The sequence below is a fragment of the Phalacrocorax aristotelis genome, chromosome 25 (genome assembly GCF_949628215.1).
Source record: "Phalacrocorax aristotelis chromosome 25, bGulAri2.1, whole genome shotgun sequence".
NCBI lineage: Eukaryota > Metazoa > Chordata > Aves > Suliformes > Phalacrocoracidae > Phalacrocorax > Phalacrocorax aristotelis.
Genome location: NC_134300.1, coordinates 3,627,567 through 3,655,352, shown reverse-complemented (window position 1 = coordinate 3,655,352; position 27,786 = coordinate 3,627,567). Strand labels below are relative to the sequence as shown.

The 27,786-nt window shown below is 64.0% G+C and overlaps 4 protein-coding genes across 6 annotated transcripts; all 4 read left to right on the top strand.

Moving 5' to 3' along the window:
- Positions 1–2,610: 2,610 nt before the first annotated feature.
- TAGLN2 (transgelin 2) lies at positions 2,611–6,276 on the top strand. Of its 2 annotated transcripts, none has more exons than XM_075075191.1 (5): positions 2,611–2,768; positions 5,085–5,281; positions 5,358–5,532; positions 5,604–5,706; positions 5,788–6,276. In XM_075075191.1, the coding sequence occupies exons 2-5, from the start codon at positions 5,102–5,104 to the stop codon at positions 5,927–5,929; spliced, it is 600 nt and encodes a 199-aa protein (XP_074931292.1). In that variant the 5' UTR covers positions 2,611–2,768; positions 5,085–5,101; the 3' UTR covers positions 5,930–6,276. The 2 variants fall into 2 exon arrangements, with proteins under 2 accessions (XP_074931292.1, XP_074931293.1); XM_075075192.1 differs by lacking the exon at positions 2,611–2,768 and adding an exon at positions 3,011–3,146.
- A 107-nt stretch (positions 6,277–6,383) lies between these two features.
- CFAP45 (cilia and flagella associated protein 45) lies at positions 6,384–15,832 on the top strand. 2 transcript variants are annotated; one of them, XM_075075168.1, is made up of 12 exons: positions 6,385–6,721; positions 6,827–6,919; positions 10,001–10,137; positions 12,177–12,318; positions 12,948–13,118; positions 13,377–13,555; positions 13,785–13,914; positions 14,215–14,361; positions 14,443–14,556; positions 14,832–15,025; positions 15,252–15,476; positions 15,679–15,832. In XM_075075168.1, exons 1-12 carry the CDS (start codon positions 6,719–6,721, stop codon positions 15,779–15,781), a joined length of 1,638 nt encoding a protein of 545 aa, XP_074931269.1. In that variant the 5' UTR covers positions 6,385–6,718; the 3' UTR covers positions 15,782–15,832. The 2 variants fall into 2 exon arrangements, with proteins under 2 accessions (XP_074931268.1, XP_074931269.1); XM_075075167.1 differs by having other exon boundaries at positions 6,384–6,919.
- A 2,939-nt stretch (positions 15,833–18,771) lies between these two features.
- On the top strand, positions 18,772–22,318 carry VSIG8 (V-set and immunoglobulin domain containing 8). The gene is made up of 7 exons (XM_075074964.1): positions 18,772–18,875; positions 19,304–19,479; positions 19,917–20,118; positions 20,214–20,378; positions 20,683–20,805; positions 20,949–21,084; positions 21,593–22,318. Exons 1-7 carry the CDS (start codon positions 18,827–18,829, stop codon positions 21,762–21,764), a joined length of 1,023 nt encoding a protein of 340 aa, XP_074931065.1. The 5' UTR covers positions 18,772–18,826; the 3' UTR covers positions 21,765–22,318.
- Positions 22,319–23,294: 976 nt separating this feature from the next.
- CFAP126 (cilia and flagella associated protein 126) lies at positions 23,295–27,299 on the top strand. Its single transcript, XM_075074798.1, has 5 exons — positions 23,295–23,356; positions 23,896–23,958; positions 24,562–24,642; positions 24,765–24,941; positions 25,665–27,299. The coding sequence occupies exons 1-5, from the start codon at positions 23,330–23,332 to the stop codon at positions 26,211–26,213; spliced, it is 897 nt and encodes a 298-aa protein (XP_074930899.1). The 5' UTR covers positions 23,295–23,329; the 3' UTR covers positions 26,214–27,299.
- The last annotated feature ends 487 nt before the right edge of the window (positions 27,300–27,786 follow it).

Below are 27,786 nucleotides of genomic sequence, written 5' to 3'. Positions count from 1 at the left end.
GCACTGGGTCCTGTGTGATGGGGATGGGTGCCCACCACCGCCCCCAGCCCCGGGACACCCATTGCCCAGGGGTACCCACCGCCCCTTGCCCCGGAGCACCGAGGCTCCAGGGTCTTGGTGCTCCCTGCACCCCTGGGGGGCCCACCATCGCCCCCCCCTCCCCCCCCGCCGTGCTCCCGGCGTGCCCCCCCCCCGTGTCCCATCTCCTCCTCCCACAGCAGCTCCCCCTCCCTCCCTGCTGCCGGTGCCCCACCACTTTCCCCCTCCCTACGCTTCGCATGGGCTCCCCTTCTCCTGCCCTGCCCCCCCCCAAGTGTTCCCCCCCCCCCCCGTTCCGGTCCCGGTGCCCCCCCGCCGCCCCCCTCCGCGCCGGGCTGGGGGCGGGGCGGGACCTGGCGGTGGCTCTGCTGGGGCGGGGCTTAGCGCGCCTCGTTCCCTTATATGGCCATGCCGCGGCAGCGCGTCATGGGGCGGGGCCCGGAGCGCGCTACGTCACCCCCGCCGTGGTCCGGGGGTCGCTCGTGGGCTGTGGCACGGGTCACGTCGGGTCGCTCCAGGCTGTCCCCACGGCCACCCCCGAGCTGTGCCCCAGGTCTCCCTGTCCCGTTCCCCCCCCCCCGGGCTCTGACTGCGTGTTACCCCACCACCCCCACCACCCCCTCCACTCGTGTCACCCTGAAGGTGTCCCGAGTCACGCTGCCTGTCCCTCGTTGTCCCTCCGTTCGTCCTCCAGGGTCACGCCCAGCTCCCTCCCCCTGGATCTCACACCATACCCCCTGTTCCTGCCCCGTGTCCCCGGGATGCCCCGTCTCCCCCCAACCCCTGCCTCAGCCCCACCCCTGTCCTCCACGTTCTCCCCCATGTCCCCTATGGGTCTTGCCTTTGTCACTCCCGCAGCATCCACGGCTGCATCCCCCAAGCATCCTGCCTTGTGTCCTGTCTTGTCCCCGTGCCCTTCACCTGGGTCCTGCCCTGTGCCCTGAGCTACTGCCCCTTTATTGCCCACACTACTGCTGCCAGGGGTCCTGTCCCCACGTCACCCCTCCCTCCCCTGGCCAGTCCTTCCAAGATCCTGCCTGTGTGTCACTGTTTTCCTAATGTCTGTGTCACCCCCATGGGACCTGTCCCCCTGTATCATCTACCTCCTGCTCTCTGTGTCAGCCTGAGCGCCCCCAATGGCTCCTGCTCCCCTGTGTCACCCTTAAAGCCGTTCCCCTGGGTCCTGTCACTGTGCCACCCTTGTCCTGTCACCCCTAACCCTGCCCCTATCCCTGCACCACCATGCCACCCACTGACCTTGTCCCCCCACGTCACCCCTGTCCATGGGTGACCCTGGTACCCTTGGTCATGTGCTGTCCCCTGCCCTGGTCCCCTCAGCTGCGTGTCCCCCAGCCATGCACCCCTGTCTCCAAAGCCACAGAAAACCCCACTGGAAATCCCCGGGGGACACCCACAACCCGGGGGGGTGGGGGATGACAGGGGCACTGCACAACCTGCCATGTGTCACCCTTGGGTGCAGGAAGGGTACTGGCCACCGGGGAGAGGGGAGAGGGACTCCAGTGCTTGTCCCCACCACACCAGTCTCCTCACAACCAGCCTCCCAAGGACGGGAGCACCTCAAGCTGGCTCGAGAGGGTGGATGCTGAGCCTGGGCCCAATTTTGGGTGCTGAGGCGTGGGTGGGGTCACAGGGACGCTGTGGTGGTGGCCCTGCCACCCATTCCGGAGGCAGCCAGTAGCTTCAGGCTGAGGTTTTGTTTGTTGTTTTGGTTGCGCTTCCCATGGAAACGGGACTTGTGCAAGCACCATCGTCCCTCCCTGGGACGCCATGCGTGCTGGGGACACCATGTCCCTGCAGTGCCTGCAGCCCTCCAAGCTGTACCGCTGCCACCATGGCCAGGCCCTGGTGGTCCCCACCACCATGTCCCCTGCCACCATGGTGACTCTGACCGCTGCTACCACAGCTGGACCCTGTCACCATCACAGCCTTCTCCTCCACTGCCACCATACCAGGCTCTGTCTCCACCACGGTCAGCGCAGCCCCCATATCCCCCTGCCACTACAGCCCCCCTTGTCCCCACCAAAACCATGATGTCCCTTGAATGCTGTGGCCAGCCTGTGCCTACCCCAGCCACTCTGTCTGCACCCCAGCCCCTGTGCCACCCTACCATCACAGCTGCCTTGTCCCCACCAAAACCCCTCTGTCCCCCTGCCACCCTGTACCCCACTGCCACCACGGCTGCCTTGTCCCCAACACAGCCCCTCCATCCCCTTGCCACCCTATCCCCCACTGTCACCGCAACCCCCTCTGTCCCCCTACCACCATCCCCCACTGCCACGACGACCCCCTCTGTACCCCTGCCACGACCCCCACCCTGTCCTCACCACGACCCCTGTGTCCCCCTGCCACCACGGCTGCTTTGTGCCTACCAAAGCCCCTCTGTCCCCGGGCCACCATGGCTGCCTTGTCCCCAGCACAGCCCCTCTGTCCCCTTCCCACCACGCCATCCTGTCCCCCACCGCCACCACGACCCCCTGTGCCCCCCACCCCACCCCACCCCGGCCGGAGCCTCCTCCCCGCGGGGCCGCCGGGCGGGGCGGGGCTGCCCGGGGCGCGGTGGCGGCGCGGCCCCGGCCCTGGCCCGGCGGACCCGCCCCGGGAGCGGGCGGTACCGGGCCGCCCCCGGCCGCGCTGACATCAGCCGTGAAAAGGGCGCGGGCGGCGGCATCCGCCACTGCCGCACCGGGACCGCGGGATCGGCGCCGCAGGTAGGGAGGGGCGCGGGCAGCGGGCAGCAGGCAGCAGGTGGGGACGGGGACCCGGGATCCGGGTGGGGACAGGGATGGAGATGGGAACCGCGGTGGGACTGGCCACTCTGCCCTAAAATGGCCGGGGCCACGCTGCCCTGGGGGCCCGGAGCGGGGCCGGTCCCCTCGGCTGCCTCCGCCGCCCTGCCCCGCCCCGCCGGGTTAACGGCTCCGGGAAGGGCCGGGCTCTGCGCTCACGGAGCCGCCGGGACACGCGGCCGCGCCCGGGAAGCGGGACCCGGGTGGGGCTTCCGGCCCCGCCACCCTGGGGTGCGTCCGTCCCGGGGCTGCAGTACCTCGGAGCCGAGACCCGGTCCCCTCCTCCCTGGCCTCGGGGTGGTAAGTGTCCCGGCCGGGCTTCGTCCGGTCCCCTCCCCGGTGCCGCCCCACCCCGGTGCCTGCGGGGTCCCCGGGGTGGCCCTCTTCTCTGTATGGCCACCTCCCCGTCGAGCCTGGGTTGGCTGGGGTGTCCAGTGTGGCTGTGTCCCGACCAGGGGTCCCCTCCCCACTGGTCCTGGGGGCCATGGGGACCCTAGTATGGCCATGCCCTGGGTACAGTCACCTCCCTGCTGCTCCTGAGGCGTCTTAAGAGGTCCCCAGAGTGACCCCGTGCTGACTGGGGTTCCCCCTCTGCTGGCACTGGGTGTATCAATGGGGTCCCTAAGCTCTCTTTGGGGGCACCCATCTGGCTGCATCCCTGCTGGGATCCCCTCCCCACTGCCCCGGGATGCCGGGAGGGTCCCCAGGTTGGGCGTGCCCCAGCTGGCCTGGGCACGGTCCCCTCCCTGCTGTCCGCGGGGCTGCTACGGGCTCCCCGGGCGGGGGGGGTACCCCGGCCGGGCTGGGTGCAGCCCCTTCCTGTGGCGTCCGGGGGGGGGTCCCCAGCACGGCAGTGGCACAGCTGGGCTGGGTCCGGCCCTCCCCTCCCGTCTGGGCAAGCCCCAGCTGTGTCGGGAAATCAGCCCTGTCTGCACCAATTTCAGCTCCTCTTTGTTTCCCAACGCCTTGGCCCCCAGCCGGGCGCTCCCCGCGCTCTGGGGAAGCCGGCTCACTCCCTGCGGGGGCTGCCTGCAGCCCAGCCCTCGCCCCGGGGAGCCCCACAGTGGCTGATGGCTTTTGGGGGACGGCCGGCTGGCCTAGGGTGGCCGCAGCACTGAGGCTTCATACGGCTGCCCCGCTGCTGCCACTGGCTTCCTCGGGGGCTTGGGGTTGATTTGCCTCCTGTCCTGATGAGCAGGGGTGGCTCATCCCCTGGCTGCTCCTGGTGACAGGAGCCCCAGGCTTGAAGCCAGGCGTGTGATGGGCTCGAGCTCTGTCCCAAGCTAAGCCTGGTCTCCCCAGGCTGGCAGCTGCCACACGTCCCCAGCTGGGGCTCAGGCACTGGGGCTGACAGGGGCACCTGCATCCCTCAGGAGGGAGCAGCACGTGGTCCTGCTTCTGTGTGCCAGGGAGCCCCCAAAATGCCAGGGGTGCAGGACTGGATGCAGGAGGCAGTGCACAGCCCAGGCAGCCCCATGTGCCCACTGTGTGGCTGGTGGGCAGAGGGGTCCAGACCACCCCGGGGCTTGGAGCCCCCCCAGCTGCATGGGCAGGGCAGCGCTGGTCCACTTGCGTCCCCCCATGGGCACTTTGCACAGCCTCCATCCTTCGCAGCGTGGGTGGTACCAGCTCTGTGGTGCACTGGTAAGAGCCGTGCCTGGCCATGGGACCTGCCAGGTCCGGCTCCTCTGCTGGGGTGGGGGCACCGCTGCCGGCAGCCCCGGGCCCTGTGCTCCTGAGCCAGTCCCGGATCTGGCACCTGGCCTGAGCAAACGGGTGAGCTTCGCAAACAAGCTTCGACCGGCAGTGGGTGCCTGCCAAGTCCGCGCGTGCTTGGTGGGGCCGAGCCACTGGGACAGGGATGCTCAGGGCAGGGGGGTCCAGCCCCAGTGCTGAGGGGCCATGGTGCTGCCCACCCTGCCCAGGGCCAAAAAGCCCTGTCACCCTTGGGTGGGCATGGTCCCAGCACCCACTCCTGGCCAGCTGGGCAGGAAGAAGGCAGGGCAGGGCAGAGCCTGGGCAGCGCCTGGCACGGGTGATAAGGCGCTGTGCCGGACGTCCAGGCAGCCTGTCTGGGCAGGATGGGGCTCTGCCACGCTGCTGGGGAGCAGCTACCGTGCCTGCTGTCACCTGCTGTCCCCAAGGGGCTCCACCACGCTGTGGACACTGGGCCATGTCCGTCCCATCCCGGATGTCCCTGTGTGATCAGAGCCACTGATGGGAGTCTGATCTCTGCAGACCCTCCCGCCGTCAGGATGGCAAACCGGGGACCGTCATATGGCCTGAGCCGGGAGGTGCAGCAGAAGATCGACCGGCAGTACGACCCTGAGCTGGAGCAGGTCCTGGTGCGGTGGATCCTGGCGCAGTGCGGTGGGGATGTCGCGCAGCCGGCGCCTGGCAGGGATGGCTTCCAGCAGTGGCTGAAGGATGGCACCGTGAGTACCCCCAGAGCCAGCTGGGGCAGGGGGCCACCACACCGTGCCGCCTGACCCCCGGCTCCCTCCTGGCCAGGTCCTGTGCCGGCTCATCAACAGCCTGCACCCGCGGGGCCAGGGACCAGTGGCCAAGATCCAGGCATCCGCCATGGCCTTCAAGCAGATGGAGCAGATCTCGCAGTTCCTGCAGGCGGCCGAGCGCTACGGCATCGCCGCCACCGACATCTTCCAGACTGTCGACCTCTGGGAAGGTGAGCGGCTGGGTGGGCATGCGGGACGGGGACGGATGGGGACAGGGCTGAGCCTGCCTGCGGTCTTGCAGGGAAGAACATGGCGTGCGTGCAGAGGACCCTGATGAACCTGGGCAGCCTGGCCGTGGCCAAGGGCGATGGGCTCTTCGTGGGAGACCCCAACTGGTTCCCCAAGTAGGTGGTGGGTGCTGGGGACAGGGTGGCATGCCAAGCCATGGGGTCCCACAGGGACACTGACAACAGCCATGCCTGCAGGAAGTCACAGGAGAACCGGCGCGTCTTCTCCGAAGACAAGCTGAAGGAGGGCCAGAACGTCATCGGGCTGCAGATGGGCACCAACCGGGGCGCCTCGCAGGCTGGCATGACAGGCTATGGCATGCCCCGCCAGATCCTCTGAGCGCCCACGCTGCCCCCTGGCCGCCCCCCGCATGGCCCCCCATGGGCCCTGCCTGTGAGGGGCCCCCTGGGGCTGCCCTCCAAACTGCCTTAACCCCACACACACCCACGGACCAGCTGTGTGCCCCCCAGCCGGGGCACCTGCCCCACCCGCCAGTATTTCCAGGACCAAAGTCTTTTTTTATTATTATTATTTGGCTGGGCACAGATGGGGGGGCTGCCACACTGCCCCCCCCCGCTGCGCCCACAACCTCTCAGTGCCTTGGGGGCCACAATGCCCCCCCCAGCCCTGCTGCTGTGCTGGGGGGGGGGCCCCCTGTGCCCCAATAAATGGCTCCTCTTCTTTCCCGGCCTGGGCAGTTGTGGTGGGGGGACCTGGGCTGGAGTGGGAGGCACTGGGGGAGGAGAGAGCCCGGGGTGGGGGGAGCTGGGCCCAGGAGTGGCTGGGGGGGCCCTGGCCTGGGGACGCGAGGACCCCACTGCCTCGCACCATGGCATGGAGGCTGCCAGGCCACGTGGAGGGGCGGGGCCCGTGTGGAGGGGCGGTGCAAGGGCTGGAGGGGCGGGACTGGGAGGAGCAGGGCACGGGCTGGTGGGCGGGGCAAAGGCCAAAGAGGCGGGGCTGGTGGAGGCAGGCAATGGCTGGCGGGCGGGGCTAGCTGGGCGGGGCTAGCACCACAGGCCCCGCCCCGCCCCATAGAGCGCCCTCCCACCGCCCAGCGCGGCCGTTGCCAGGGGAGCGGGGTGGGCGTTGCCATGGCGACGGGCGGCGGCCGCCGAGCGGAGCGGGATGGTGAGAACGGCCTGTCGCGGCGCACCGGGCCCGGGACCCCACTGTCCCCCGCGCCCCCGTTCCTCGCCGCCGCAGCCCCACCATCGCCGCTCTCCCCCCCCACAGCCCGCCGGCCGTGTCCCCAGCCGGCCCCGCGGCCGGTGCGGGAGGAGGGCCCGGAGCCCCACGGCAGATGAGACGCTGTTCGGGGAGAGCCGGGTAAGGGGACCGGGATACCGGGAGGGCACCACCGGCTGCCCGACCCCCTGCACTGGGCAGGGCCGCGGCGGGAGCTCGGGGTGGCCGGGAGCTCCCCGGGCCGGAGCCGGCCCCATCCCGCCCGGGGCACCGCGGTGCCAGGGGTCTTGCCCGGTGCTCCTCGGCTCCGGCACCCTCCGGGCAGGGAGGTCCCGCTGCCTCGGCCCCTCGCACCTCTGCTGCCGGGCCTCATCCCGCCCTGCCTGCACCGGCTCTCTTACAGGAGGCTTTTCACTATATTGCCTCCATGGGCACCATTCTCCAAATCTCCCGGGTGTGGGATGCTGTCACACTCCTCGCCATCCCTCCCCGAGCCTGGCCACCTCCGCCCCCTGAATTCCTTCAGAGGACTGGGGGACAGAGGACTCCCGCTGCAGGACCCCAGCATTCAATTCCTTCTGGGAGGGGCCAAATCCACCCCGCCTCCTGGGAGCATGCCAAGGCCCACCAGAGCAGGGGCTGCGTGTGCCTCTGTCCTCCTTGGCGCACCCACACACCCCCCTGCAAGCTTCCACTTTTCACAGGGTAATTAGTTAATTCGTGAGGCAAGGGAGGCTCAGGAGGTGGGACACCCCGGTGAAGGAGAGGAGCTGTGTTAGGAGGTCTGTACATGAGACAGCAGTTATTTCATGTGGGATAGAGAGAAAGTCCTTGGAGCAAGGGCTGGAAGCTTCCAGAGCAGCTCGTTGCCAACATATTTAGACTTTCATTAGGGAGCTACGAAATCAGTCCCCTTGGAGACGAGGCAGAATTGCAGCAGGTCTCTGACCTCCTGGCTGGATGCCCCGGCCATTGAGAGGGGAGATAAACAGAGAGCAACAGCCCTTTCCTCTCTGGTCTTGTAAGGAAAAGGCTTGCTTCCTCCACGCTTGTCCCTCAGCTGTCCTCAACTCCCTCAGGAGATCCAAGGGGAGAGCTGCAGCGACTACCACTGAGGTGGACGATGGCGTTTTCCAGACAAGGGTGATGTTTTGGATGTCCTTCCCTCACTGCTGCTTCCCCCACCTTTACTGACTCTCCTAAGTGCTCGCCCCGTGGCAGGTTGGGTTTATGGCTGCATCCGTTTGCTCTCCCCACAGTTTGTGTCATCTCTGACACAGATCGAGGCATGAGGGCCAGGCTGGACACTGCTGGAGTTTGGTCTGGCTCACACTCGCCATATCTTTGGCTAACAAAATGTTGGGGGTGCCTCCGCCGGGGCCATGGCGGGCGGGCGGCTGCCACAAGGGGACTGCACGGTGTTCGAGGCATTTGTCCCTCTGTGGGGGTGTGTGTTTGTGGCTGTAATTTCCTCTCCTGGGTCTTATCTCTCGAAACAAATCTGTCTGAAGGGACTTGCCAAAACCCTTTGGCTTTTCAGAGGAGAGGAAGGAAGCGTGTAATGAAGATTAACTATGCTCCCAACTGGAGGCTGCGTGGACAGTTTGCCTCATGGGGCAGGAGGTTGAGAGCGCTCCCAGCAACCGACCTGCTCCAGGGCTGCCAGGTGCATGTGCCTTGGATTCCCTGCGAGCCAAGGAGCCCCAGGCAGGTTTATGATCTGTTATCTCAGTGGCCTTCGAGGCAGTTAGATAAAAGTGTCGTAACACTCATATGGGTGTCAGTAGAGTTCCCTGAGACTAATCCAGGTCTAGTCCAAGGAGTTCTCCTGGCTTTCGGGGACAACATGTGAGCTGGCTGCAGGGAATAACACTATTATCTTTGTTTGCATGGGTGTTTCAGCACCAAACCCTTTAATTCAATAGCTCGCGCTTGGGGCCCGTGGTGGCTGGGAAGCTGCTCCAGTATCTGCCATGCTGGGCTGTGGGAGAGCTCGTGGTTTGGGGTCATCAGACCTGTAGAATGGAAATATTGCTGGCAGCAAGTTCCCAGGGACCAGCTCAGTGCCTTGCTGGCTGTAGGGTTTGTCCCAGCAGTCACTTAGGATTTTAAAGCTGAATGAGTAAATAGAACTACAAGGGTATCCACACATCTGTGTGTGCCTTAGCTTAGCTCTTGCGGTTCCCTGACCTGGGTGAGGATTTTGCTTGGACACCTATGCTGTGGTTGGGATCGGGGAAGAGACCTGGGCTTGGGAAGCTGAACCTGCCCTGCAGCTCAGGTCTCCTGGCCTGGGACCGTCCCACTCAGCTGCAGGAGGTTTGCTCTGCAGACCAGGGCCTGTGCCGAAATGCTCCCTCCCATGGGATTGTCATTAGCCCCGGCAGAGCTTCACCCCGAAGGGAATGGATGCCTGTGTATCGCAGGCCACGTGGCCTGATCACATGTTCCCATGGGGCGTCCCCACACATGTTCAGGACATCCCTCTGCTGCTCCCACCCCTCCGGAGGCACCCAGCGCCCATCCTGCCTGGGGGTGCAGAGCGGGGTCCCTGGGTCACCCCGCAGCCGGGGGACGCTTCACTAGGTGGCAGTCTCGGCTCAAGCAAAGGGACCGGCACCAGTCGAGGCCACACTGGGAGGACTGGTTTCTGCCCGGTGCCGTCTGCCAGTTGATTGCCCTGCAACGCCAGACCTCGAGCTGTCCCTGCTTTCCCCTCCCCAGAACCCCACCGCCAGCCCCCAGCGAGTTTGGGTCAGTCTGGATTGGTCTTTCCTGAGTCTGTGGGGTTCAGCAGGACAGAGGTGCTGGTGGACACCGGTGAGCTGCCCATCCACTCAAGGTAGCTGAGATGATGCTTGAGCATTTGTGAGGTCTTGTCCTGAGCAAGCAGCTATCAGCCCATCATTTACTTCAGGGCAGAGTGAGAGACTGATGCCAAGATTTTTATAGTAAAACCAGTGCTATAGGGGTATTTTTGGTTCTCCCCATGTCCTCATCAGGCCTTCAGTGCTGGGGCTGCTGAGGCCAACAACCCCTTCCCATGCCCAGCTTTCACTGGTCGTGCTGGTGTGAGCGGGTGTTTGTCAGAAAGTGTCCTGAGCTCACGGGTACCTGGGGCCTCTCGTGCACAGAGCACCCCTGTGCCCAGGAGCCAGAGGCAGAGAGCTGAGCACAGGACGGTAGCGGGAAAGCTGTAGGAAACGCCATCCTTTCTTGCAGAGCCCGCAGCAGTCATGCCCCGGCAGCCCCATCGTGATCCTTCGGGATGTGCAGACTGCCGCGAAAGCGTCGCCTGCTGGTGGGCACAAGCCCACAACCATCCGTCTCATCACCAAGGACTTGATCCGTGACCTCGTGTAAGTCTGTGCCCAAGTGGCAGCTCCGCGGAGCTTTCGGGGACCTGTGTGTCTGTCACAGCACCATGTTTTCAGAGTTTTCCCGCTGTTTGCCAGGACATCTCAGAGGAGGAGGGATGGGCAGCAGCGCTCCAATGCACCTGGCTTGGGTGGCAATGGAGCTGGCAAGCGCTGAGTACTGGGCGTTTTACAGAGGCACTGAATCATCATAAGAACCAGTAAAAAGCAACATAAAACCTTCTCAGCAGCCAGAAAAGCTCCTTCTGGGCTGAACAGCCCCCAGTGTGGCAGTGCCCCCCCCCCGCATATCAAACACTGCCTCCCATGCCCTGATACTGAAAAGCTCCATGTGAGAAAGGCAGCGGAGCATCGCCTGCAGCCCCTGCGCACCAGGAGCTGTGTGTTTCTCTACAGGGATGTTTTATAAGCAAGGCTGGACTGTGAGAACCCTGGCCCTAATTACTACACCTCGTTAAAAGCCTGCGGCACATAGACGAGAATAGGGCCATTATCCTGGCCAGCTCCAATTTACCCTCATTTTGACCTCCCTAAATTTTCCTTGTAGTTGTCGCTCAGTGCGAAGTTCATCTTCGCTTCCTGTTTTGAACCTCCGTGTAATGCTCTTACAGGCCATAAAACGTGACGCCTGCCCCACAGATGGTTTGGGTTTGGGGTTTGTGGAGAGAGTGCGCAGAGGCATTGGTTCAGGCTTTCAAGGCTGGTACTTGGTTTTATACGTCCATGTTCTTATTGAGCCCTGCTGACGAAGCTGAGGGCCAATTTCCAGACGTGTCGCGCGGCCGCAGCTCCAGCTGAAGCTAATGGAAACTGTGTGTGCTGGTTTAATTCCTGAAAATCAGGCCCTAGACATCCCAGGCTGGTCACCCAAACAGTGAGACAACTAAAGCAGTGGCCACTGTATCATTACATTTATTAGTGCCGTTGTGACCATTAGCCAGTCTTTAAAGCGTCCTGGAATCCGATGCTGTGATGCAGCTCTCGAACGATCATTATGCAGGTATCTGTTCATATTCACAAGGGTGGATGAAAGGTGACACACAATAATAATGAGTAAATTCTTAGTCCTTAACATCTTCAAAGTGCTCGCTGCCTTTGGTTAATATATGCTCCGACACCACACGCGTCACCATGGTATCTGAGTAATACAAAGGGTAATTAACTCCTTACAACTCCCCTGGAAAACAGCCCCGTATTATTATCCACATTTTTACAAGTGGGGAAATGGGGGCACCAAGAGCTTCAGTGATTTCCTCTAAACCACAGCATGAGTCACGGGCAGAGTCTGTGGCTCTGCAGTGTCCTGCAGAGCCAGGGTGACGGCTGGAGGGACACCTGCCAGCGCTGGGAGGGGAGAGGGTGCTCTGTGTTGGGGCAGCGCAGCGTTTCCCCGTCTTGCGCTGGGTGGTTTCCCAAGGCCGTGGAGCCGAAGCCGAACCGTGCTGTGCGGATCTGGAACTGGAGCAGGCTGAGTGTCCTCGTGTAAAGGCAGAGTCTGCTCCCCAAACTCTGTCTGCACAGAACAGGATTCAATCCAGCACGCGGGAGCAGTGACAGTCGGGCTAGGGGCAGGGATGAGCAGTGTGTCCCACTGGAAAAGGGGTCAGGGCAGCGATCAGAAATTTCCCAAATGAGGGCTGGGAAGGTCAAGTGGGACTGAAATACTTTCAGTGCTTTTTTTATTGGGGCTGACTAGGCCCATGCTGAATGTTTTGGGGTTTTCCTGGGAGGCCCCTGGCCACCCCGCTGAGCATCCTGTCCCCTGTGCATCACGGCTTGGTGCTGCTTTCACTGCACTTTCTGTTTCTTCCTGCCCCCCGTCTGGGAGAGTTGGGTCTCCACAGCTCAGGCACTTCCTGCATTGCTTTCCGGTGACTCCTGGTCACAGAGCTGCTCCTGCTGCCCCTGGTGCGGGCAGCCCAGGCCAGTCCCATGGCCAGGCAGGGAGGTCAGTGGGGCAGGGAACAGAGGGAGCTGTCAGAGATGCCGTGCCACTGACTGCTCCCTCTCTCTGGGCCCAGCGTCCCTGCGGAGAACCCAGCAGCATCCCTCATCATTGATCGTGAGGATTTCCAGCGCATTAAAGAAGCAGCTCAAGTCCTGACCAAGGAGGAACGTGAGGCCAAGCTGGCAGCCCTCAAAGCAGAGAAGGAAGCCGTTCTTGTAGGCATTTTCCCTCCTGCCTCTTCTTTCCCTGCTTGCTGACAGGTCTCGGGCTGTGGGCGGAGGTGGATGTGCCCAGGTAGAACCAACCTTGTGGGCCAGACACACGCCAGCTGGAGCTGTCCCCCAGAGCTCTGCTCAGGGGCCACCACCTTCATCCCTCTTGCAGCCATGTTTTGGTGTGCCCATCGCTGCCAGGGCAGCGTACAGGGGAGGCAGCGCGGCTGTGTGCCTCGGGTCTCCTCTGATCCCCAGCCCAGGATGGGCTGTGCAGGATCCCTGCGGTGGGGAAGGAATCCCACTCTGGCTGCATCCAGCAATCCCACACTGTTTGCTCCCCCAGGCTGTGGCGACTCCGGAGGCTGTGATGAAGTCTCTGTGGTACATTTCTGCCACCCTGATGCAAAAGGAGTGGGATGTCTTAATAGGGGTGTGGGAAGGGGTTACCCAGCCCCTGTGTCACAGCTGGAGGAGCCTGCCGTGGCCCTCGGCTCTGTGCCAGGGACGTGGTGCACTGGAGCGTGCCCCTCATGAGCCAGGCTGCCCCACAGCACCCTTGGGCAGGCTCAGCCTCATGGGTCTGCCCCAGGAGGGTGTCCGGCTTTCGGCAGTCCTGCCTGTCCCCCCAGGAGGCAGTGAGTGAGCGCAAGAGCGTGGCGAAGCAAAGGGCTGTCCTGCAGCAGCAGACGGGGAAGCTGAGCGAGCTGGAGGAGGAGGCGCGGGAGCGGGCCCAGTACCTGCTGCAGCGAGCAAGCAGGATGCGGATGGAGCAGGAAGACGAGATCAAGGAGTTCAGTGAGGTAGAACCGGGGGCTCCCTCATGTCAGCCACACTGCAGGACCTTCTGCAGATGTTAAGACCTCTCTGAGCTTCCTGCTTGGGCAGGCTGCTGACAGCCCCTGTGAGCTCCACCTAGCCGCTCTACCTAAACCCTGCTCTACTTGTTGCTACCCAGGGTCTTCCTCGCCTTCCCTTTTCATCCTCATCATCTGTCTGTCTGTCCCTGCTGCTGTTGCCAAGTCTGGTTTGGAGACCAGGGAGACCCTTTGTCCCCACAGCTGATCCTCGGTGCCAAGTGCCACATGATCCGTGACACGCAGATCCTTGAGAAGCAGCTCATCGCGAAAGAGCTGGAGGAAGAAGAGAAGCGCCTGGCCAAGATGATGGAGGTGGAGAGGAAAAAGGCTGATGAGATGCAGGAGGAACTGGAACGCAGGAGGAAGGAGGAGCTGATCAGGTTTGCCGAAGGGTCCCTCTTCCCCGCAGCAGCATCCATCTATTCCCAGGCCTTGCACAGGAGCTGGGGTAACCTATGGCTGCCAGCTTAACACCTCAGCACACCTCCCAGTCACAGTGGCTGGACCAGGCAGCATGAGGCAGCAGACACACCACCCCGTGTCCGTGCTGGCATTTCTGCTTCTGGGAGTGGGATGGAGCCGGAGGGAAACCTGCTTTCTTCTTTCCAGAGGGAGGCAGGAGCTTGTGAAGCAGATGGAGCAGAACGCAGAGGAGCAGGCTATGAGAGCCGAGCAACGGGACCAGGAGGCACAGGAGCTCCTGGAGTACTTGGAGCAGCTGAAGATGGAGGACCTGAAGGTGCGACCAGTGACCCGCCAGGGAGCAGGGAGGGCTGGAGTTAGCTTTTCACCTTGCTGGAAGGGTGACCCAGTGCGGCGTAAGTCAGACTTGGTGTGTGAAGACAACAGCCAGCAGAAATAAAGCTCTGGTCTGCTGGAGAAATTGAGGTATCCTCAGAAAGTGACCCGAGCTGCTGAGCCCTCCCTTGCCCCAAGTGTGTTGGTGGGCCCTCAGGAAGGCACACGGGGCGGAGCGGAGGGAGCAGTCTGTGCTGTGGCGCTTTTCCCGTCACCCTCGGACCCTCTGCACCATTTTCAGGACTTGGAGCGGAGACAGGAGCAACAGAAGAAAATCCAGGCTGAGATTAAGCGCATCAATGATGAGAACCAGCAGCGCAAGGAGGAGCAGCGGGAGCAGGAGAGGATGGCAGACGAACGGGTGCTCGAGTACCAGAGGCAGAAGATGGTAATAGGACTGACCGTGTGCGGCGCTGGCATAGGGTCAGCGGGCAGCAGAGGTGCTGCCATGAGGCTCTGTCCCATGCAGGAGCGTGAAGCCAAACTTGAAGCTGAGCAGGAGAGAATCCGTCGTGAGAAGGAGAAAGAGACGGCACGACTGAGGGCCATGCAAGAGAGGGCCCAGGACCACCAGGCAGAGCAGGTAAGCAGCTTGCTGACACACAATGTGCTCCCATGCTGGCTGACTCGCCACCTTCCTTGTCACCACCCCAGTGAGGTGGAAGCTCTCCTGGATATGGTGGGTCTACTGGGGCTTCGCAGGTCTGGGACTGGCACCTGGAGCCAAGTGATGTCCTGGAGCAGTGCTAGCCATGGTGCTGGCAGAGAGCCAAAACCATGGTCAAGTGTTTCCATACCCCACCCCCGAGGGAAGCCCTCCACAACCTCCGCAGCATCACCACTGTCCCCCTTTGGCAGGACGCGCTGAGGGCCAAGCGCAGCCAAGAGGCTGCCGAGCGAGAGTGGCGGCGCAAGGAGAAGGAGGCGGCACAGAGGAAGGTCGAGGTGGAGCAGATGCTGAAGCGGAGCCGCCTGGAGCAGATTGCCCAGCGAAATCACAGCATGGCCGTGCAGGTGCAGCAGGACCGCCACGAGTTCGAGAGGGTCCTCAGGTGAGAGGGACAGTGCTAGGAGCTCACTGGCAAGATGGTTGCGCCCTACCCTGTGAAATGGGGCCGAGGGAAGGGTGACACTGTGGCAGGGGGGATGCCGTGGGGGCTCCCAGCAGCAAGTCACCCCAGTCAGTGGCTCTGGTGCTGACTGAGGCCCCACGGGCAGATTATCGGCACATACAGGGGCTGGAGTGGGGCCTTTTAACTGCCTCGAGCAATCCCGCAGGGCCCAGCAGGAGCAGATGGAGAAGGAGAAGGAGGAGGAAGCGCGGAGGGCAGGTCTGCAGCTCGCCCATGCTAACGATATCCGGCGCCAGATGCGGGAGCGTCAGCAGCAGCTGGCGCAGGAACGGGTGGCTGCTTTCGAGGAGTGCCAGCGGCTGGAGGAGGAGGCCCGCCAGCGCAGCCAGCGCATTGCCCAGCTCAAGCAGATGAAGATGCAGGAGCTCAGGTGCTGTGCTGCCAGCGGCTGCTTACTCCTCTGGTTCCCTGCATGTCCCTAAGTCCTTCCTGGCTTCCCACCATCTCCTGACCCCTGGGCTACCTCACAGGTTCCTTTGCATCCTCATCAAATGGGATCCACTGTGGGGACACGGTCCTAAAGCTCAGGTCTGCTGTAGCACAGGGTGCCTGATGATTTCTTTCCTCTGCAGAGCCTCCGGCATCCCTGAGAAGTACTGCGCCCAGGTGGAGCGGAGGGCCCGGAGCCAGGCTCAGCCCCATCAGAAGTGGAGGTCCAGTTCCCCAGCAACTTAGGGGTTTCCATTTTCTTAGGATGAGGTTTCTATGAACAAAGATGTTTATGGAGCAGTGTCTTTCATCCTTCTCTGGCTTCAGGTTTGCAGCCCAGGAGCTGCCCTTGGGGCTGGAGTAGCCCTGAGGCTCCTTGTCTGACCTGTCCCCCTCCCAGGGCAGAGACGACCCCTTGCCCATCTCCCCACATTTGCTGGGAGGGGCCTCAGAGAGTCCAGGAGTGTCTCCAGGCCCTTGGTACAGCTCAGTGTCACCACCGAAGCAGCTCGGAGCAGGGTGGATGTTCCCAGCCCACGCGGGGTGGCTCAGGTAGGGTCCCCATGAGCTAGGCAGGCTCTTCTCCAGGCACACAGCCCTGGCCCTGGATGCCCACCTCTGAATCAGCCCTAGCAGTGCCACCGTCTCACCAAGGTGTCACCTCCAGACCCTTCTTCAGGGGCAAAATAGAGACTGGAGCATGATGCAAACATTTAAAATCCATTTGGATAGGGACCGGCAGCTTCAGAGGGCTGGGATCCCGTGGGAGTGGCTCTGATTAATTGTCAGAGCAGCTGAAAAATAAGGAGAGTTGGCAAAGGCGAGACTGCCCAGGGCAGGGGGACGGCTGGGAGGACTCTGCTGTGAGCACTGAGCTTCCTCCAGGCTTGGTAAATAGGGAGGACGGAATGTTGTAGCCTCTTGTTATCTCTACCCTGTCTCTTCTCCAGCTGCTCTGTGTCCCCATGCCGTGACGGAGCGAGGCACAGCAGGGATGCCCTGTCCATTTTGGGGCAGGGGCTGAAAGGCATTGCTAGTGCTGCACTCATCTGCCACCCAACCTTAAGCAAGCCCCTCATGACCACCGAGCTCTCCGCATCCTGGGGCCTTGGCACCCACAGCCAGCCCAGAAAGCTGGTGCTCTCTGCACCAGGCTCGGCTGCCCACACCTCCATCCCTGGTTCCCAGTGGCCACATGCTGGCCATGTCACTCTCGGTCGCTGCCCAAGCCAGGGATTCACAGCCTTGTTCTAGGCCAGGCTCAGCCTGGAGGGTTTCAAAGCCACCGTGCCGGCCACGCAGAAGGGGCTGTGACCACTGGCGGGTGGCTGGGGTGGGGTGGGGTGGCTTCCCCACCCTTCCTGCATGAGCAGGGCTCCCTGTGCCGAGGAATGCAGGAGTCACCAGCTGGGGAGCCAGCGCTGTGCAGGCAAGGAGCTCGGAGCCATGGTGAGACACGGCCCCGTCACGGTGGGAACAGCCGCTGTCATGGCAGGAACGGCCCCCGCTACCCAGGAACTGCTCTGGCAGGCAGCACCCCCCCGCCAGCCGGTGCTGCCCTGGGGCCGGGCTGCGCACAGGGGCCCCAAAATCACAGACGCCACGAAGCACGTGCTGGGCTCAGCCCCAGTTCCCAGCATGGGGCCGGTAAGGGTTAACTGGCAGCAGTGAGCTCAGCTTGGGGCCAGTAAATGGAGCAGCTCTTGGCCCCGGGGAGTGTTTGGGACTGGCTGGGTGGTGCTGCCGAGCTGGCTGGGGCAGTCCTGGTCTGGAAAGCACCAGCATGGCCGAGCTGTGCCGCGGGGCATGGCACGGGTGAGCCAGACATGGGGCCTGACCCTGGCCCACAGCACCAGAGCAGCCCAGTGTGGGGGCTCAGCCAGCTCAGCCCCGCCAAGGGACACGGGCACGGAGAGTGCCCATGGCTGGAGCTTCCCATGGGGCTGAGCATCCCCAGCAAGGCTCCCAACACCCACTGCCCAAGCATCCCTGTCCCAACCCCTTGACCCGCTGCCGAGCATCCCTGTCCCAACCCCTCGACCCGCTGCCGAGCATCCCTGTCCCAACCCCTCGACCCGCTGCCGAGCATCCCTGTCCCAACCCCTCGACCCGCTGCCGAGCATCCCTGTCCCAACTCCACCACCCGCTGCTGAGCATCCCTGTCCCAACCCCTCGACCTGCTGCCGAGCATCCCTGTCCCAACCCCTCGACCCGCTGCCGAGCATCCCTGTCCCAACCCCTCGACCTGCTGCCGAGCATCCCTGTCCCAACCCCTCGACCTGCTGCCGAGCATCCCTGCCCCAACCCCTCGACCCGCTGCAAAGTATCCTTGTCCTCACACCTTCCACCTGCTGCAGAGTTTCTCTGTCCCCAACTCCTCCACCCACTGCTGAGCATCCCTATCCCCAGCTCCTGCCCTCAGATCCCTGAAGGTTTTGGCCCCTCACCTCCTTCCCTCTGACTGTCCCAGCCTCCTCCAACCACACTCTAGGTCACATCTGCTGTGCTAAGCATGGCCCAGGGTGTGCTGCCTCTACTGCTGCCATGCGACCATGTCCCTATGCAATTAACCACGGCCTGGAGCACCAGCCAGGCCTCTGCACTGTATTTCAGCAGTGCCACCAGCACCAGCATGGGCTCGGTGGGTGCCACGGTCCCCACAGGGCCATGGCATCCCTTTGCCCACTTGCTGAGGGGGCAGGACCAGAGGAGGGATCTACAGGTGCTTAAGTCCATGGTCAAACCACACCTTTAAGCTCTTCCAATTGCCCTGAATCCTGACCCAAGAATAAAATGCTTTGGGGACTTGCGTGGGGCCAAGATGGCACTTTCATGCAGCTGTGGTTCTCAGCCACACTTCGGCTGCTCCCTCAGGGTCCCAGGCAGCCTTTTCCAGCCAGCACACTCACCCTGACAGTGCCCACACCAGGGTACCAACCACCGGGCACCATGGGGTCCACAGCCCCCCTCCCAGGCCCTGCTCTGCTGCTTTGGGTGCCCCAGGGCATGATGCTGCCCCCTGCCCGTACTGCTTGCAGTGGCCCCTGGCCTGGGTCTGGCTGGATGGGAGCCCATAACATGGTGATGCTTAATTGCCAGGTAGGGAGTGGAGCAGGGCGGCATCGCTCACGCACAGCTTGGAGCCACTCAGTCATCCCAAAGGCATCCGCCCCACAGGGAGGAGCGCCCCGGCCCAGCATGTAAAAGCAGCCCCGCACGGCCGGCTGCCTTGTCGCCTCGGAGCCTCCTCTGCTCCCACTCCTCCTCACCGCCCGGCACGGCTGCAGCGTCATGGCAGGGCACGGCGCCAGCCTGCTCCTGCTCCTGGGTCTCATGCCAGGTAGGCGCTGATGGCTCCCTGCACTTGGACCTGCTCCTGCAACAATGCCACCGAGGATGGAGGGGTCCCTGCCCGGCCACAGGGCACCCCAGGGTGCTGGGTGCACCCCATGGTCACCAGAGCACCTGCAGCTGGGGCTGGTCCTGCCCCGACACCCACCTGTGTTGGCCAGAGCTGGGCAGGTGGCATTGAGCCTGCCGTGTCCCTTTGTCTCTGATGCATCTTCATGAGACCCAGCGGGTGCCAGCCCTGATGGGTGCTCAATCCCACCAAGACACCCAGCCCTGTGGATGCCTGATCCTGGCAGCCGGGTCCCTGCTCCCTGCAGGCTGGGAGCCATGGGGTGTGGGGTCAGGCTGCATTGGCGCGCAGGTTTGGGGTGCCCCATGCTTCCCCAGCCAGCGTGACAGGTGCCGTTCTCTCCCCAGCTCTCCTCCTGGCCGTCAGGATCAACGGCAAGGGTCGGGAGGTGCTGTACCTGGCCAAGGGTGACTCGGTGAAACTGGGCTGCCCCTACGTCCTTGAACCCGAAGACAACGGTCCCCAGGGTGTGGGCATCGAGTGGATCCAGATCACACCCGAGCGGACCGGCCCCGAGAATGTGGTGAGTGTCACTTGTCCCGGCAGCTGCCATCCCACCATACAGGCAGGGCCAGGAAGGACAGGCAGGGCTGGGATGACCAGATGGAGCCCAGCCAGGCAGGCAGGGCTAGGCAGGACAGGCAAGGTCTGGCAGGGCAGGGAAGGACCAGGTGGAGCAGGCAGGGCTTGGAAAGACCAGACAAAGCCCAGCAGAGCAGGCAGGACAGGCAAGGTCTGGCAGGGGAAGGTCCAGGCAGGGCAGGCAGAGCCAGGCAGTGTCTGGGCGTGCTGGGCTGGGAAGGACCAGGGAGGGTCTGGCAGGGCAGGGAAAGACCAGTCAGGGTAGGGAAGGACCAGGCAGGGCAGGCAGGGGCAAGCAGAGCCAGGCAGGCATTGGGCAGTGCATTTTCCACCTCAGTCGGACCAGCCCTGCCCAGACTCGCCGCTTGTTTCCCCCAGTTCCTGTCCTACCACGACCACCACGTCAACTATGGCAGCGGCTCGGGGCTGCAGGACCGGGTGACCTTCGTGCAGAGTGACCCCAGCCAGTACGATGCCTCCATCCGCCTGGCCGACCTGCAGGTTTCCGACACTGGCACCTACCAGTGCCGGGTAAAGAAAAACACTGTGGCCGTGCATGAAGTCATTGTCACTGTGCAAGGTGAGCACCCGCCCCCCCCACCCCCATGGCCCCTCCCCAGGCACTCCGGGTGGCCCCCAGTGGCCTCGGCAGTGACCGTGTCCCTGTCGCCACAGAGAAGCCGGCCACCCCGCAGTGCTGGACCGAGGGGGAGCTGATAGAGGGGAGCAGCATCCTGCTGCGGTGCTACAGCCGGGGGGGCACCTCTCCGCTTGCCTACCAGTGGGCCAAGTTGGCTGACGGCTACGGCGGGGGACGCCTGCCCCACGGCAGCATCCAAGGTGGGTGCTGGTGGGGCTGTGCCCACCCGGGGGAGGAGGGGAAACCCGGGGGTGGGGGGGGTGTTTGTGAGTGGAGTGTCCCTGTCTGTGGGTGCACGTGTTGGTGGGTGCCCACGGCTGTGTGCACCCAGGTACGGGGGTGTCCGTGTGCACCTGTGTTCTCGGGTGTCCATCCCTGTATGTACGCTTGTCTGTGCGCCCGCATGACCCGGTGCACCCGTGTCCCTCTGCACCCATATCTGAGGGTGCGGGTGCAGCAGAGCTGCAGCAGCAGGGCTGACAGGGCTGTCTCTCCCCACTGCAGGACGAGCTCCTGGCGACCTGATAATCCGTAGCCTGTCGGAGGTGCACGCTGGCATCTACCAGTGCCGCGTCACCAACCGCGTGGGCTACTCTGTGTGCCAGATCAACCTCAGCCTTGCGCCAAGTAAGTGCCACTGCGGAGGGGAGATAGCGCAGGCAGGGTGCTGCTGGGGCTCGGCTCCGTGTGCCAGGGTGCCGCCAGGGGCATGGTGACCAGTGGGCAGCCGGTGGGGAGGCCGGCGGTGACAGGCTGTGCTCCCGTGGCAGGAGGAAGGCAAGCGGGCATCATCGTGGGCTCCATCCTGGGCTCCCTCCTGCTCCTCAGTCTGCTCGGGCTCCTCATCTGGGCGCTGATCTGCCGCTACCGTCGGAAGGAGTGCCAGCGGGCCTGCAGCGACTGCAGGTGAGGGGCACAGGATGGGCACAGGGCCAGCGGGCACCAGCGGGCTCTGACGGGCATCACTGGGCACTCCTGGGGACTGATGGGCACCCACAGGCACTGCTGGGTACCACTAGGAACCAATGGGCACCCACGGGCACTGCTGGGTGCCACCAGGCACTGAAGGCCACCACGGGTCACCTGTGGCTACTACCAGACAATGATGGGCACCGATGGGTGCTGATAGGCACCACTGGGAACTGTGATGTACCAGTGACCCTGATGAGAACTGGTGGGTGCCACCAGGTACTGATGGGTGCCAGAGGGCACCAACTGCTGCTGAGTGCCACCAGCCACTGTCTGGCAGTGACTGAAACCAGGGGGTGCCAATGGGTGCCACTGGGCACTGCCAGGCACTGCTGAGCTTTGGTGGGCACCGATGGGTGCCACCAGGCAACGGTGGGTGCTGATGGGTGCCACCAGGCACTGCCGAGCACTGACAGGTGCCGCTGGGGCTCCCCTCTGCCCGCAGGAGCAGCACAGGCGGCACCATGACCCGCACCTGCAACGTCTGCGCCCACCACAGCTACTCACCCCACGGCATCAGCTACATGCAGTGCCAGCACGGCGATGGCGATGAGCGGGCAGCTGCCCTCATGTGCAACGAGGGCATCCGGCACCAGGTCGCCTGTCCAGCCCTGTAACCCCCCCCACCCACACCCCATTCGGCTCCACTAGGGGGGGAGCGACCACGAGCCCAGAGCCGGTGGCACCACCAGGATCCGGTGCCAAACGGCGCAGGGCTGTGCTGCCGGGGCTTGCTGTGCAAATTGAAGTCAGGAATCCAGCTCCCTCCTCCCTCCCGAAACAGCCCCGGCTTCCAGCAAACTTCGTTTGGGTTCATCAGTTTGTTTTCTTGGGTTTGGTTTTTTGTTTTGGCCCCTTTTTTGTATGTCCCCCCCCAAGGCACAGCCTGGCTCTCGGGGCAGCCCCCAGCCCCGCTCCCGGAGGCATCCCTTGCTAGTGCAGTAATATTTATTTCTCTCTGGCCCGTCCCCTCAGCAGCGAGCAGGGACGCGGCAGCCCCGAATCGCCCAAACCGGCTGCCCGGCAGCCTTCTGCCTCCGGCCCGGCGCCCCGGCGCCCCGCATTGGCTTTAGCAATTGGGTGTTATTCAAGATGAGATGCCATTGGCACCAGGATTTGCAGTTTGGAACAAGAAACAAAAAAAAAAAAAAGAAAAAAGAAAAGAAATAAACTAAAGTGAATTCAGCACTGTCCTGTCATCTCGCCTCGCCCCAGCTGGGCAGCCCCGGCACCGTGCTCAGGAAGGTCCCGGGGAATCAGCGGCACCAGTTCACCGGAGTGGAGGAGGAAAGCGCGTCCTGGGATGGGTCGCTAATGCCACGGCAGCGGCAGGGCACCCAGCACCCATCCTGGCATCCTCGTGCAGACGCTGCTGACACAACCCCGCAGCACCTATGGGTGCTTTCTGGGGCTGCTGCCAAGGCACGCTGCCACGCAGCCGCGGGTGCCCCACACCGGCTGGGACGCCGGGAGAGCTGGGATGCGCCAGGGAGCCGTCGCCTGGGGACTGCGGTCAGGTCTGGTGGAGACAGTGGAGCAGCCACCGCAGCCCCCAAGCACCCTGCAGCGGCGGGGGGTCCTCCAAGAGGGAGTGCAGGGAGATGCAAAGGTGTCTAGACCCAGGATGTCCTAACCCCTGCCTTAATCCTAACCCTAATGCGATGATGCCCATAATCCTAAACCCCAGCCTGACTCTTGCCCTAAGCCTGACCCTGACAATAACCCACACCTTAACCTTCACCCTGACCCTAACTCAGACCCTAGCACTAACATTACACCTCACATCAGTCCTAACCCGCATGTTAACCCTAACCCAGGTGCTAACCCCGATGCTAATGCTAAGCCAAGCCCTTATGCTGAGCCTAACACTACCCCTACACCAACCCCAGGGCTGCGAGTGAGCGGGGCACGGGAACCTGGGGGGGGCGGTGGGGCTGCCCCCGGCAAACCCGCCCTACAGATGCCCCTCGTCCCGGCCTCACCATCACACACCACACACACACACACACACCCCCCCACACCCCACACACACCCACACCCCCCCACACCCCCCCGCCGGCGCGGAACAGCTGGCGCTGACGTCACGGGCCCCGCCCGCCGGCTGCGCCCGTCGCGGCCGCCAGGGGGTGCGCGCGGCGCGTGGTCACGCGGGGCCGTTGCCGGGAGACGGCGCGCGCGGCGCATGGCGGCCCGCTACGGCGCGGGGCAGGTGGGGCCGGGGCAGGTGGGGCCGGGGCCGGGGCAGGTGGGGCCGGCGCAGGTGGGGCCGGGGCCGGGGCCGGGGCCGGGGCAGGTGGGGCCGGGGCAGGTGGGGCCGGGGCCGGGGCCGGGGCCGGGGCAGGTGGGGCCGGGGCCGGGGCCGGTGGGGCCGGGGCAGGTGGGGCCGGGGCCGGGGCCGGTGGGGCCGGGGCAGGTGGGGCCGGGGCAGGTGGGGCCGGGGCCGGGGCCGGGGCAGGTGGGGCCGGGGCAGGTGGGGCCGGGGCCGGGGCCGGGGCAGGTGGGGCCGGGGCCGGGGCCGGTGGGGCCGGGGCAGGTGGGGCCGGGGCCGGGGCCGGTGGGGCCGGGGCCGGTGGGGCCGGGGCAGGTGGGGCCGGGGCCGGGGCAGGTGGGGCCGGGGCAGGTGGGGCCGGGGCCGGGGCAGGTGGGGCCGGGGCCGGTGGGGCCGGGGCAGGTGGGGCCGGGGCCGGTGGGGCCGGGGCCGGGCTCGGGCTCGGGCTCAGGCTCTCCCCGGCCCCGCTCTCCCCGCAGTACGAGGACGCCTTCAGCCCCCACCGCCTGCAGAACTGGAGCGTGCCCCGGCCTGGCCGGCAGGTACCCCAGGCCCGCAACTCCCCGGGACACCTCCCCAGCCCCGGCCCGGACCCCCGGGACGCCCCTTGGCCCCCCCAGCCCCGGCCCAGACCATCACAGGACCCTTAGGACCCTTCCAACCCCAGTCTGGACCCCCGGGAACCCTCCAGCCCCGTTTTGGTCCCCCAGCCCTCATCCGGACGGCCCAGGACCCACCCAGCCCCATCCAGGACCCCACATGGCCCCCCCACCACAGGCTCGGACCCTCCTGGATGCCCCCAGACCTGGCCCAAGACCCCCTGAGCCCCAGGCTAGACCCCGGGGACACCCCAGGACCCCTCTAGCCCCAGCCCAGAGCCCCCCTGGGACCCTTCAGGACCCCCTAGCCCCAGCCCGGACCTCCCCAGACCACCCTGGTCCCCGGGAACCCCCCCAGCCCCAGCCCAAACCATCACAAGACCCCTAGGACCTCTCCAGCCCTGTCCTGGACCCCCCCGCGGGACCCCCCCGGCCTAGCCTGGATGCCCTGGGACCCCCCTCAGCCCTGGTCCACACCCCCAGGGTCCCCCTCAGCCCAGACTCCCCTGGGATCCCTGGCCACACACCCACCCCCTGCTCCCCCAGCACCCCTCGCTGCGGGAGGGCTCCACGCTTATCGTCGCCAATGACCGGGGGCACCTGCTCCGCACCGTGCCCCGCTCCCAGGTGAGCCGTGTCCATGGGCACCCGCTGGGGGGACAGAGGCGGCTGCTCCTGCCCCACAGTGGGCACGGGGCTCCCTGGGGCTGCAAGACCCTTGCCAGGCCCTGCTCCCCTCTTCCTCCCAGGCGTCCCCATGGGGCAGGTTTGTGGGGACCTGGGAGATGCCGCCCAGGATTCCCCCGGCCAGGCTGGACCTGACCTCCCGCTCAGCCACCGCTGCCGCACGGCTCATTGACTGGATCCGCCAACCCACCGCCCTGAGCTGCGCCTGCAATGGTCTCCAGACGGAGATCACCGGGAAGGTAGGTGTCCCTCTCTGGGGGTCCAGGGACGGTACCCAGGCCCACAAGCAGATTTCAGGGGCCTTTGGTGCCACCCCGGGCCTGTGCCAGGATGGAGAAGGGCAGGAGAGGAGGGAAGGCAGCAAAGAGGGAGCCACACAGGGAGAGTTTCTACTCCCTGTTCCGCCTCCCTCTCTCCCACGGGATGCTTCAGACTCGTTCCTCCCGTGTCCCCAGTTTGCACCCGCTGGTAGATCCGACCGGGTGCACTCGGCCCGGCAGCACGCAGTGCTTGGGCCACCATCTGCCCCTGCTCTCCGTAAGGGGATCCCTTGGCTTTGCCCCAAATCCAGGCTCGTCTCTCCGCTGCTGGCCAGGTGCCCAGGCTGTGGCAGCCGCTGCTGTGCCGGCAGGAGGAGCTCGCAACCTGCCACGCTCCTCCTGGAGAAAAGCATCCGAGGACAGGGTCTGCCCTCATGCAGAATGGTTCCCAGAGCCCCCAGCACCCCTCTTCCAGTCCCTGCTTCTCTCTGGGGATTGCTCCAACAGTGCCTCGTCCCCGGGCAGAGCAGCCCCTGCCCCAAGTGCTGCACCAAGCCCAGCCCTGCAGTGAGACCCTCCACAGCAGCAGCTGACCCAGACTCGCCTGCTGCAGTTTGTCTGGTCCATTCGTCCCCACTTCTCCCGCTGCCCCCCGGTTCCCATCTTTGCACCACGAGCATAGCACACATCTCCCTCATGCAGCCCCAAGAGCCTCGGTCGGATGCGCTAATGGCCGAGGAGCCTTCCCGACGGAGCAGTCGGGCATCCGTCAAGCGCAGCCAGCACAGCAGGACCTCTCCCGGGACACCACCGGAGAAGCCGTCTGGCCCCACAGCAGGATCCACGGCCACAGCACCACTCTCCCAGGAGCCCAGCTACACGGAGCTCCAGCTGAAGGCAGACACTTCCCTGCAGCCTCTGGCCGCGCACCAGCCTCGCTCCCAGCAGGCCAAGCACGGGGGGCAAACCCCGTGCCTCCACCAGCCTGCTGTGACAGACCTCCGACACGGAGACTCTGGCTTGCCCAAAATCCCAGCCCTGATCCACCCCGCTCCAACGGGGGCTAGGCCTCAGCAAACCACCCCCCTACAGGGGTCTGCTTCCCTCCAGGGGGGCTTTGTGGCAGCTGAGCACTGGGGGGACAAATCCCCCGGGCTGAGGGCATCACCTTGTGCGGGATGGGGGGAGGCCAGTCCGCAAGGAACAACCGCAGGCATGAGAGCTGGGTGGCCATCTCGCACAGGGCTCTGAGCTGGCTTTGCTCTCCTCCCTTCCCCTCCCCAGCTGCTCCTCGCCCTCTTGCAAACCATCCGCCCCTTGGGACATGCAAACAGAAACCACCTTCCTAACCCCAAGGGTGAGGAAGGAGAATGTGTCAAAGAAGCCTGAGTGAGGCCAACACCAAGACAGCACCCCATAGCCCACAGTTCTGTTTTCATGGAAATTGAAAAAATACAAGTTCAAAATAAATCCCCATGTTTGGTTCCAGTAGCTCGGGACACAGCCCCAGGCAGGTCCGGGCTGCATGAGTCTGCGCGGTGCTTCACTGTCAGACACGGTGCCCTCGCAAGGTTGTATCTTGGCTCATCCCATTTAACAGTGTCTTGTGTTGGAAATGTGGGACCGGCTGCAAGCCTGGAGCTGCTCACAGCTCGCCTGGCCTCTCCCCATGCTGAACAGCAGAAACTCCACTGCTGCTGGCTGCTTTCATTCACTCCTTGACTAGTGTCTTGTGGAGGGGAAGGGGGGCAGGTCTGGCCTCGTTTCCCATCACTGGGAAGATGCAGCAGCCGTGGGCCTGCCCCAGCCGTGGGCCTGCCCCAGCCGTGGGCCTGCGCTGCCAGCCCCCTGCCACTGCTCACCAAAGGGGAACAAAGTCTGTGAAGCACAGCTGAGAGACGCAGTGAAGTCTAACGTCATTAGCAGCTGGCACACAGCACAGAATAGCTCATTAGTGAGCAGAAGTGGGTCCCAAATAAAAGCTATTTCAGCAACTGCAGGAAGTAATTGGTTTAAAGCTAAAATACATTTGTTTTTCACTCAGGAGAAGCTCCCTCCTGCTGGGGCAGGCAGCTACACTGAACAGGATTCAGTACTAAGGCTTCTGCCTCTGCCATGCTGACAGCAGACAGGTGGTTTTTTTTTCTTTCTCCTTTGTGATTTCTCACCTCTGAGGCTCCACATCCCCTCAGGGCTGCGATGCCTTCTGCTAATTAAAGGAGTGGCAGATTTGTTAGGTCCAGCAGGCAGGCAGAGTTGCTGAGTGAGCAGGAGGGATGGGGCTCACATTGGTGGCAGAGGTAAAAGCAATCACATGGAAACAAGCCTGGCCAGCGTGAGGGATCTTGGGGAGTTATTGGACTGGCTCCCCTCCTGCCACTTCAGGTCTCCATCAAAAGCCCGATGAGGAGAGCAGATGTGCCCCATAAAGCCGACGTTTTGCCAGCTGATGATGTGAACAGGAAGGAGGATCCTTCCTGAAACAGAGCTGAGACCCTCGCTGGGACAGGAAAGTGGGACAGAGCTCCTGGCAGGGAGCATCCTCTTTGCAAAGCTTTGCTCCCTGTGGCAAACATTAAGAATTGGCCAATTTGAGCAAAAAGGCTCCTGGGCCTCACGCAGGTATTTGTACCAGCACAAACAACCGCAGTCCAAGTAGGAAATTCCTTTCTGCCAGGCTGGCATTTCACAGACAAGTCAACTCCGCACCCGACAGCTCCAAAGGTCAGGCACTACACCTGCCTCTAAACACTGCAAAGTTTGTTTTTCCCTTACCTGGCTCCTCTGGGAAGTGGTGACTCCCTGGATCTCAGAGCAACACACC